The 11,771-nt window shown below is 43.6% G+C and overlaps 1 protein-coding gene across 1 annotated transcript; it reads left to right on the top strand.

Annotated features, from left to right (window-relative positions):
* Nucleotides 1-4,389: 4,389 nt before the first annotated feature.
* Nucleotides 4,390-5,258, top strand: LOC111555874 (zinc finger HIT domain-containing protein 3). The gene has a single exon (XM_026457232.1). The coding sequence runs from the start codon at nucleotides 4,436-4,438 to the stop codon at nucleotides 4,901-4,903; it is 468 nt and encodes a 155-aa protein (XP_026313017.1). The 5' UTR covers nucleotides 4,390-4,435; the 3' UTR covers nucleotides 4,904-5,258.
* The last annotated feature ends 6,513 nt before the right edge of the window (nucleotides 5,259-11,771 follow it).

Here is an 11,771-nt window from a genome sequence, read left to right as displayed (position 1 = left end):
AGGTTACAGTGAGCTAGGATTGTGCTACTGTACTCTAGCCTTGGTGACAGAGCAAGACTCTGTTTCCAATGAAAGGGGAATAGGGAGAGAGGGAGGGGGAGAGAGAGATTTAGATGTCTTTAAGAGAATTGTTTAAAAGAAAAAGTAGGCCAGGCGCGGTGGCTCACACCTGTAATCCCAGCACTTTGGGAGGCTGAGGCAGGCGGATCACGAGGTCAGGAGATCGAGACCATCTGGCTAACATGGTGAAACCCAGTCTCTACCATTAATACAAAAATAAATTAGCCGGGCTTGGTGGCAGGCACCTGTAGTCCCAGCTACTCGGGAGGCTGAGGAAGGAGAATGGTGTGAACCTGGGAGGCAGAGCTTGCAGTGAGCCCAGATTAGGCCACTGCACTCCAGCCTGGGCAACAGAGTGAGCCTCCGTCTCAAAAAAACAAAACAAAAGAAATGTATTATAGGATTTATAATGTATTTCAAAGTGAAATGTAGAATAGCAAAAGCACAAAGGCCAGGAGGGGAGGAATTGGAATACAACTGCTGTAAAGTTCTCATACAGTACATAAAGTAGTAGAACATTACTTCAAAGTAGTCAGTAAATAAACCCCAAACATACTAAAATAATACTACAAAGGGTTATAGCTCATGTGGTGACAGAAAACAAAATGGAATAATATACTCAATCTGAAAGAAGACAAAAAAGGAAGAAAAGAAAAAGCATAAGAGACAAATAGAAAACAAATAGTGGCTGGGCGTGGTGGCTCACACCTGTAATCCCAGCACTTTGGGAGGCCAAGGTGGGCAGATCACGAGATCAGGAGATCAAGACCATTCTGGTTAATAGAGTGAAACCCCATCTCTACTAAAAATACAAAAAATTAGCCAGGTGTGGTGGCAGGGGCCTGTAATCCCAGCTACTCAGGAGACTGAGGCAGGAGAATGGCGTGAACCTGGGAGGTGGAGGTTGCAGTGAGCTGAGATCATGCCACTGCACTCCAACCTGGGCGACAGAGTGAGACGCCATCTCCAAAAAAAAAAAAAAAAAAATAGAAAACAAATAGCAAGATGGTAGATTTAAATCCAGTGATACCAGTGATCACATAAATATAAATGGTCCAAACACCTCAATTGAAAGGCAGAAATTTTCAGATAAGATGAAAAAGGAAGACCCAACTATATGTTGTCTACTAGATACCCACTTTAAACTTACAGACACACAAAGACTTGTACATAAATGTTCATAACAGCTTTATTTGTAATGGTAAAAAACTGGAAAAGATGGAGAAAGAGAGTCTTGCCTATCAATGGAATAACACATTGTGGTATCCATACAATGGAATACCACTCAGCAATAAAAATGAATGAACTATTGCACACAGCAATATGGATAAGCCTCACTTATGCTGAGTGAAGAAAAGAGACAAAAATCACTGTATGATTTCATTTATATAAAATTCTAGAAATGCAAAATAATCTGAAAGAAGATCTTTGGTTGCCAGGGGATGGAAGAGGAAGAGAGGGTTTGCAATAGACATGAAGAACTTTTGGATGGTGATGGATATGTTCATTATCTTGATTATGGTTATGGTTTCATAGGTGTATACATATGTCAAAATATTGTATGTGCATATTATTGTATGTTAATTATATCTCAATAAAGCTATTTTGAAAATAATACTAAAAAACAACAACAAAAAAAGAGAAAATAATACTGTAGTAGGGCATTAACAGAAATTGATGCCACCCTCAAATATGTGCAGGATTCAGTGGTGGTTGTCCCATTGTAACTCCATTTAACTGACCAATCTGCCGCATGTAAAGACTAGATGAATTATTACAAATAATACCGCCCCATGCTGGGCATGGTGGCTCATGCCTGTAATCCCAGCACTTTGGGAGGCCAAGGCGGGCAGATCACCTGAGATCAGGAGTTTGAGACCAGCCAGGCCAACACGATGAAACCTCGTCTCTATTTAAAATACAAAAATTGGCTGAGTCTGGTAGTGCATGCCAGTAAATCCCAGCTACTTGGGAGGCTGAGGCAGGAGAATCGCTTGAACCCGGGAGGCAGGGGTTGCGGTCAGCTGAGATTGCGCCACTGCACTCCAGCCTGGGCGACAGTGATACTCCATCTCAAATAATAATAATAATAATAACAACAGCCCCCCCATTACATCTGCTGTGTTGGATTTGGTATTACTAGAGCAGAATAATACAATCTTGGGTACATGGTTTGCAGCTATTGATCTGATAATGCATTATTTCTGAGTCATTCAAGAAGGAGAATCGGAAGTAGTTTGCATTCACATGGAATAAACAGTATACATTTATAATATTTCCTCTAGGCTATATTAATTCTCTTACAGTACAGTAGTCCATGCTCTTGTGGAATTCAATTCCTAGACCGAAAGTCAAATTAACTCAACTTACTGAAATGTGACCTTCTCTAGGCGTGTCAAATTGCTAAAAATAAGAGAGTAAATATACGAACTGGGAGCTGGTATGTTTAATGTCTTGATGCTACCCAAAGAAATAACCATTGGGCCGGGCGCGGTGGCTCAAGCCTGTAATCCCAGCACTTTGGAAGGCCGAGACGGGCGGATCACGAGGTCGGGAGATCAAGACCATCCTGGCTAACACGGTGAAACCCCGTCTCTACTAAAAAATACAAAAAATTAGCCGGGCGAGGTGGCGGGCGCCTGTAGTCCCAGCTACTCGGGAGGCTGAGGCAGGAGAATGGCGTAAACCCGGGAGGCGGAGCTTGCAGTGAGCTGAGATCCGGCCACTGCACTCCAGCCTGGGCCACAGAGGGAGACTCCGTCTCAAAAAAAAAAAAGAAAGAACCATTGGTAAAGGTAGAGACCTACTGCAAAGGAGATAGTAGAAGTGAAAGGAAATGCTTTAGCGTATCCTCAGCTAACAGGCTGCTATATCTAAATTCATTAAGCAAGAACCTCTTACAGAGTAGAAAAACAAATTCATGAAAAGGTTCAGAGATTACATCACAGATGCACAAAATCTAGTCCCTGATTTCATATTGTACTTAGATTAACAGCCCAGGTTAAAGGGAACAATTTACATATAAGCTAAAAGAAAACACAACCTAGCTATCTAAGGTAGACTCAAGGAGTTGTTTAAACATGTTTTCTTAGGCCTGAAAAATCTTGTGCCATGTGTCCAGAGTGCCTTTCAGATTCTTCTTATACTTCCAGTCATTTTCTCACAGTTGTTTGGTATCTGTTGTCTAGAGTCATCTGTGTCTACACAGCCGCTGCCCTGACAGATGATTCAGTATATGACTCAAAGACAAAAACAGGAAAAAACCATGTTGATTGACACTTGAACTAAAAGTTAGCCCTTTCCAAATGAACCTTCATCTTCAAAGAAAATCAACAATAATGGTAAATATCTAGATAATTTTTGTTGGTCTCTCCGAAAGCCTTGGCTGAGTGAAGACCAAAAGGGAAAATCGAGAAGTTAAACATTCCTATACTCTTATGAAAAGACTGACTGTTTTCTGAGGCCGTGGTATCAAGTCAGAATCTGTTTTAAACCCATCTAATCAATAAATGAGAATTCCATGCCCTTAATAACAAGTAATTACCAGAACTGGTTTTAAAACCTTTTAATCAATCAACAACAAACATCAGTGACCATACTTTTTTTTGCAAGCAAACCACTTGGTGACAACTCCTTGTTTCTAAAAACCAGTCAGGATATAACTCATTCCAGTGAACATACTTCTGAATATCAACCAATGAACTGTCTCACCTGAGTAACCACACTTCTAAAGATTATATCAACCCACTCATGCCTCTGAAAATCAACTAGTCCTTGAAATTCCATGCTTTCCCCAAACTCTAAGATTAGCAATCTGCTCTTCTTAGAGGAAACTGTGCCTGACCAGCATATACTTATGTGAGCAATAAATTAGGCTTTGTGTTTTTTGTTTTGGATATTGAGTGGTAGTCTCATCTATTGACATGTGGAAGACTGCCAGCTTTGAGTGTGCCCAGAGCAAGAAAGAGCTGTGCAGCAGCAGCAGACTGCAATATAAATAGCCTTGCCACTTGGGTCATTTGACTTAGCTGATCACATGTTACTAGAAGTATCTTTGGTAGAGGAAAATGCCGGACGAAAGTTCTATTAGTTTACAATGGAAGAATTGTACCTCAAACTTCAAAGGCATATCATCCCGTAGAAACTGAGTGTCTGACCGTAGCACATTAAAAGGCCATGTAGCTGCTTCTTTCCATATTGAGTTGGATTCTGACAAACCCACCAAGTTATAAATGACAAGTGGGCCCAGCTGTAATCAATCATAAAATGGATGTGATATATCTTGGATGAAGCTTAAGCAAATCCAGAGAGCACAGGTAAAAGTGCATGAGCAGACGCGCGCGTGGCGCGGGAAGCAGTCTCCTTCCCCGTGACCATGGCGTCGCTCAGATGTAGCACTGTCGTCTGCGTGATCTGCTTGGAGAAGCCCAAATACCGCTGTCCGGCCTGCCGCGTGCCCTACTGCTCTGTAGCCTGCTTCCGGAAGCACAAAGAACAGTGCAATCCTGAAGCTCGTCCTGTTGAGAAAAAAATAAGATCAGCTCTTCCTACCAAAACCATAAAGCCTGTGGAAAACAAAGATGATGATGACTCTATAGCTGATTTTCTCAATAGTGATGAGGAAGAAGACAGAGTTTCTTTGCAGAATTTAAAGAATTTAGGGGAATCTGCAACATTAAGAAGCGTATTGCTCAATCCACACCTCAGGCAGTTGATGGTCAACCTCGATCAGGGGGAAGACAAAGCAAAGCTCATGAGAGTCTACATGCAAGAGCCCTTGTTTGTGGAGTTTGCAGACTGCTGTTTAGGAATTGTGGAGTCATCCCAGAATGAGGATTCTTAAGATGGATTATTGTGCTGCTTGCTCAAACGTGTGCTTGACTCCCAGAACCTGCCTGCTCCCTCTCCCAGGAGACCAGCTAGTGTGGGGGGCCCCAGACAGAAGAGGTTTCCAGGATGCAGACTAGGTTATACAGGCCTTTACCGGCATTGATGTGGCTCATGTTTCAGGCAGACGTGGGTCCCTTAAGGTGGCAAGTCCTTTATGGAGAAAAATCTTGACATTCAGATGGTTGTTTTTAAACGTTTTACTTTTGGTACAGTTGATAGACATCATAAATGATATCAAGCTTTACACTTCATATGGAGTTAAACTTGGTGAGTATTACTAAATAAAATCAGGATGTGATTCTACTGTACATTGCATTATTCATAATTGTTTGAAATTACATTAAATAAATCAACTTATTAAATACTAAAAAAAAAAAGTGCATGAGCAATTTGGCAGGAGTAATTAACCCTAATCATCATGAGGAGATAGGACTGCTGTTGCCTAATGAGGGCAGAAGGGAATCTGTCTGGCACTCAGGTGATCCGCTGGAACATCTCTTGGTATTCTCATGCCCAGTTGAACTACAAATGGGCAATTTTAGCAACCATAGCCTGACAAGGGTCTGGTGACCGGGACAACATGAGAATGAGAGTGTGAGCCAAGTCATCAGGAAAGTCTAAATGGCAGAATAGGGAGATGATGACTATCAGTTACAGCTCAGGACCAAGTGCAACAGCCTGGGCTATATTTCATTCCATAAACCCTCCTCTTGTAAGTTTTCTCAGAAATTGTGAGCAACCAGGATGCAGGAGAAGCTATGCCTAGACAAAGTGAATTTAATGTGAGAAGCAAGTGAAGCTGTTAGGTGCAGGGTGTGGACTGTAGTGGATCTATCAGTGCACCACCCTTCAGCTGTGTTGATTGACAACCACTCACTACTGCCCTTTCTTCTGGAAAATTGTCATTCCCCTCACCTGGGAGGCTGTACCCCACCTTGACCAATAACTAATTGACACAGGGACAGAAAAGACGGGCTCTGTTGCCTCATTGGGGAACTAATTTTATGGTCCAACTTGCATTCCAGATATTTCTTGTAGAATCAGCTGAGATCACATTCTTGCAAACCTTTTACTCTGTGTCCCACCCTGCATCTCCCACACCCTTCTCCAGAAATTACTCCCCTAGTAAATCACTTGAACAAGAATCCCTGTCTCAAACTCTGCTTCTAGGGAACCCAATCCAAGCCAGTGTTCTTTGTTCAGAATTGTTGTATAATCAATCCTAGGGAGAAGGACAGCCCTCAGAAATATTTCTGAAATTTAATGTCCTGTTAATCAGCACAGGTGAGGGCTTAAATTATATTTATACAATGTAGAAAAATGTGCCACTTCTTACACATGAGTGTTGTGTAAAGTTCACACCCACTACTAAGGTATATTTTCTTGTCATATGGTTTATACACCATCCCTTCCAGTAAATACATTTATTTGGAACAAGGTATATCTTTCCATTGCTAGGTGTAAGTCAGCACTTTTAAAGCAGTCCACGGCTTGACAGGAAGCAGTCTCATGCTAGCAGGACATCACTTGCCAGAATTATGGTTCATTAAATGACCATCCCCTTCCTCCTCAAGCTTCCATTTCTCCTGCCTCATTTCTTCAGCCAGTGATAGCCAGGTCACTTGACATCTTCTGACTGGACCCTTGGTGACTTTAGCTTTACTCTTTGGTCCTACCTTTGATTCAGAAGCTGCTCTTGATGTTGAACCACTAATATTCATTAGTTGTGCTTGGCTTCACTTCTCAGTGCTGCCCTTGCCTCCTCTTTTGCATCTGACATACACTAGCTGCCCCTCTGGAAAAGCCCCCGTCTCCCAAGGTTTTGGCCTTATTAGGCCCATTTTGCATAAAACACTGCCTCGCATGCTAAAGGGAGGTGCCCCGTTCTACAAAGTCTTCGTGGTACCTCTGAGGTTGTTTGTACACCCGGATTGGGTAATATGATAAGTTCATTTTTGTATTATCCATATTCTATGGATGATTAGACACCTAAAGTCATATGTAGCATTTTAAAATCCTCTTTACAGGCATTTTTCTGCATGAATGACCAGCCTCCTCCTTTCCTACAAAGCACCTTTATCACTTCTGTGTCCTTCATGGGATCTACTTTTACTTTAGTCTGGACATTCATCTTTCCTCATCACATTTCTATTTAGAACCTTCTGCATCGGCTCAGGAGTCTTTCTTCCAGACACATATATCTTGATGGTCCATGGAATGGTCCATGCTCACCAGTGATATTTGTCAAGTTCCAGAAAACTCAGTTCCTCCAACTTGGATAAATAATGCAACATGGTAGTTACAAGCTTGTATTTGGAAATAAAAGAAGCCTGAATTTGAGTCCTGACTCTACCACTTGCTAGCTGGGAAACCTTCACCAAGATGGTCAACTTTTTTTTTTTTTTTTTGAAACAAGGTCTTACTCTGTCGCCTAGGCTGGAGTGCAGTGGTGCAATCAGGGCTCACTACAGGTCCCACCTCCAGGGCCCAAGGGATCCTCCCACCTCAGCCTCCCAAGTAGCTGGAACTGCAAGTGTGTGCCACTATACCTGGCTAATTTTTGTATTCTTTGTAGAGACAAGGTCTCACTATGTTGCTCAGGCTGGTCTGGAACTCCTGGGCTCAAGCCATCCTCCTGCCTCAGGCTCCCAAAGTGCAGGGATTACAAGTGTGAGCCACCAAACCTGGCCAGTCAACACTTTTGAGTCTCAGTTTCATTTGATATAAAATGGGAGATGATCATGGTAGCATGGTAGCTTCACCTTACAGAGTGGTTGTAAGGATGAAATGAGATAAACTAAAGTGCTAAGCCTAGTTCCTATAGGTATACAGTCGGCATTCAATAAATGTTATTATTATTCACCACCTTCAAAGATGATCAAGCCTCAGAGCCATCCAATTCAAAGGGCCAAGCAAAGGCAGGTAAGAACTGTCTATGGGAGCCACCTATCAGTGTAGGAGGTCCCAGGTCTGTATTAGAAGGAAGTCCATCACAGAAGAAGTTGGGCCAGAGGGAGGTCAGACCAGATGGAAGGAAGAGTAGCAAACCAACATCTGGAAAGGGGAAGGCAGCCCATCAAAGCCTCAACTGGAGAGGCAGGGCAAAGGAGACGGATGGGTGAGGGTGTTTTGGGCGCAGCTGGAGAAAGAGTAAAGTACAAATGAGTAAATTGTGCAGATTTGGAATAAGTACCCTGAAAGGCAATATCCTTTGTAGTCCAGAGTACCTCAAGGTGACAGAAGCAGAGTCTTAGAGAAATAGAACCAGAAGAGATAATAACCTCCTTTAGGCCGGGTGCGGTGGCTCGCACCTGTAATCCCAGCACTTTGGGAGGCTGAGGTGGGTGGATCACAAAGTCAGGAGTTCAGGACCAGCCTGGTCAAGATCAAGATGGTGAAACCCCGTCTCTACTAAAAATAGAAAAAATTAGCGGGGCTTGGTGTCATGCACCTGTAATCCCAGCTACTCCGGAGGCTGAGGCAGAGAATTGCTTAAACCTGGAGAGGCAAAAGTTGCAGTGAGCTGAGATCACGCCACTGCACTCCAGCCTGGGCAACAGAGGGAGACTCCGTTTCAAAAAAAAATAAATAGGCGGGGCGCGGTGACTCACGCCTGTAATCCCAGCACTTTGGGAGGCTGAGGTGGGCAGATCACAAGGTCAGAAAATCGAGACCATCTCGGTTAACACGGTGAAACCCTGTCTCTACTAAAAATAGTTTAAAAATTAGCCAGGCATTGGGGCCGGCGCCTGTAGTCCCAGCTACTCGGGAGGCTGAGGAAGGAGAATGGTGTGAACCCGGGAAGTGGAGCTTGCAGTGAGCCAAGATTGAGCCATTGCATTCCAGCCTGGGCAACAGAGTGAGACTCCATCTCAAAAAATAATAATAATAAAATAAATAAATAAATAACCGTCTTTAATTTCAAATTCTCTCTCTCCTGCTTCCCCAGTACTGACCCAGGAAAAAGAAGTTTGGAAGCTTTGGAATGGAGCCAATTTTAAGAAAGAAGTTTAACTGAAAATCAGAGGCTTAGAGATTGGATAAACTTTGCGGCTAGGTCTTGCACTGCACGCTAGGCTTTAGCTTCTCCACGTGAAAGTAAGATCTCTCCCTAGAATATCTCATCTTTGCCTCCCCTCATCCCTGGAGCGTGTGGTTGGCCTAAAACGCAAGCATCAGGGCTGCCTGATGTCTTCAGCAGCAGGCTCCGGTATCCCAGGGGCTTTCAGACAAATGGCACCTTCCTAATCCTTGCATTATCCCCAGGGATCAGGGCAGTCACATCTGCTGATGACCAAAAACACAACACTTGTAGGCCTCACAGGAGCTGATGCAGACCCAGTAAAACTGAAGTGGTCCATGATCGGAGACTGGTTGTACGGTCTGAAACTTACTACATCAAGCACCTCACTGGCAAACAACTGTTATTTGCCATCTATAATTGTTTCAACCACTTGCCCAGAGGCAGGGAAATAGACCTGACTTTTAGAGAATTCCAGTCACATAGGAAACCTATAATAATTGAATACAGTACTTCTGGAATCCTTCAGGAAAAGTCATAGAGAACGTAAGAGGATTCTGCACAAACATCTGAAGTATCATTTGTGTCTTCTGACTTCTGATATCCAAAGAGATTATACAGAATGAGAAAGCCTAGGATGCCTCCTCCCAGGGTATGGGACTATGAAGGCAGTCAGGACCATGTTAAGCCCCGCCTTACCTGTTCCCCTCCGTTCTCACCTCCAACCCAACTTCCATGGAGCCCACCCCAAACTACCCCATCATGCACTCAGGCTCTCATCCAATGAAAGTTGATGAGTCCTCTTGCTCATGGTCCTTTAATTTGGTGACTCCTGCTCCATAGCATCCCAGTTCTCCATATTCCATGCTTAATATATCCAGGGCTTTGAACTTCAGAGACAGGAGTAAGATGCAAATGTGCCCCGGCCCCAGCCACCCAGAGCTGATGTTCGGATTGCTGAGACTCACAGCAGAAAGCTCAGCCTGAGTCTGGTCCTCCTTGCTGCTCATCTTCTAGGAGCATTTGCCCCCCTGATGCCTCTCTTGCCATGAGGAAGTGTGACAAGCCAGTCTGCTGCTGGCACCTGCCACACTGCAGCATAACACCAACACTAATGGCAGATATAATCACAGTGACAAAGATGGCTTGGGCTACATGCAGAAGGCACTTGTCATCTCCGCAGGAGCCTCCTGGCGTAGGGCTCAACTCTGATGATGTACCTGGCCCCTGGCTCACAGCCCACACTGTCCCAGTCACACAGTAGACTCATCTGAATGGTTGACATTATCATTACTGTCATCACAATTCTTGATAACTATTCATTTATTCCTGCGAAGCATTTACTGAGGACAAACCACATGGTAGGTACTGTGCAAGCTTCTAAAGGAGCTACAAAGATTAATAGCTTGAAGAAATAGTCCAGAGTGGGAGAGAGATCAACACATCATTCCAATACAGGATTACACAGAGTATTGCAGACGGGTAGATTCCCAGTGCCTAGAAAAATGATACGACATAGTGAGAGCTCAGTATATATGCTTTGATGAATATTGACTAAATGAGCATCTGAATAAATAAATGAATGTATATACAAAGGGATATGGTATCTGAGAGTGGAGAAGACAGTAACTTTGCTGGAAATGAATCAAAGAAGGCTTCCAGGGGAGGTGATACTTAAGCTGAATTCTGAGAGCTGAAAAGGCAGCAAGCACAATGTCCTTGTTAAGAGTGTGGAGTCTGGATCTACACTACCTGGGTTTGAATACAACCTTTGTGTGGTTTGGGGCATGTGTGGTTACTGAACTTCTTTGTGCATGCCTTAATTCTCCCATCTGCATAATGAGTTAGCAATAGTAGCTCCCTTATGGGATGGTTGTAAAGATCACATGAGTTATTTGTTAAGTGCTTCATACAGAGTTAAAAATTCTATTCATCGGTGGCTCAAGCCTGTAATCCCAGCACTTTGGGAGGCTGAGACGGGCAGATCACGAGGTCAGGAGATCGAGACCATCCTGGCTAATACGGTGAAACCCTGTCTCTACTAAAAATACAAAAAACTAGCCGGGCGAGGTGGTGGGTGCCTGTAGTCCCAGCTACTCGGGAGGCTGAGGCAGGAGAATGGTGTAAACCCAGGAGGCGGAGCTTGCAGTGAGCTGAGATGCGGCCACTGCACTCCAGCCTGGGCCACAGAGCGAGACTCCGTCTCAAAAAAAAAAAAAAATTCTATTCATGTCTGATAAATAAATACAACTGTTTAGGGGCTCATCAGGCTACCAGGTTAAGGGTATGAAAAGCACTCCAAACAATGTATGGGTATTGAGGTTTCCTACAGGACGACACCCTCAGGGAATGATGAGAAGGCAGCAGGGGGCGGGGGCTTGACACAGCATCCTGAGTATCAGGGTAAGTGATATGGTGAGTCATTACTTCTTTAAACAAACTTTTTATTTCGGGATAAGTTTAGGTTTATAAAAAACTGCAAAGGAGTCTTGACAGTTCCAGTATCACACCCAGTTTCCCCTAATGGTAATATCTTAAGGGGACCCATTATTTTTAAAGCAAGAGCAGGACATAGGCATATGTTTTAGAAAGTTCATTGTAGCAGTTGTGAAAAAGAAGAATTCAAAGGAGATACTTGGCCCCAGCAGACCCATGAAGAGGCTGTTAGCACCATCCCAGTGAGCAATGATGCAGTCAGGAAATGGGGCGAAGAGGCAGGCGTGGATGTGAGAAAACTTCTGAATCAGAGCAGCTGCCTATGGATGGATGCTCTGGAATAGAAAGAACCCAGAGTACAGTC

Source organism: Piliocolobus tephrosceles, chromosome 1 (genome assembly GCF_002776525.5).
Source record: "Piliocolobus tephrosceles isolate RC106 chromosome 1, ASM277652v3, whole genome shotgun sequence".
NCBI lineage: Eukaryota > Metazoa > Chordata > Mammalia > Primates > Cercopithecidae > Piliocolobus > Piliocolobus tephrosceles.
This window is presented reverse-complemented; position numbering and strand designations above follow the sequence as displayed.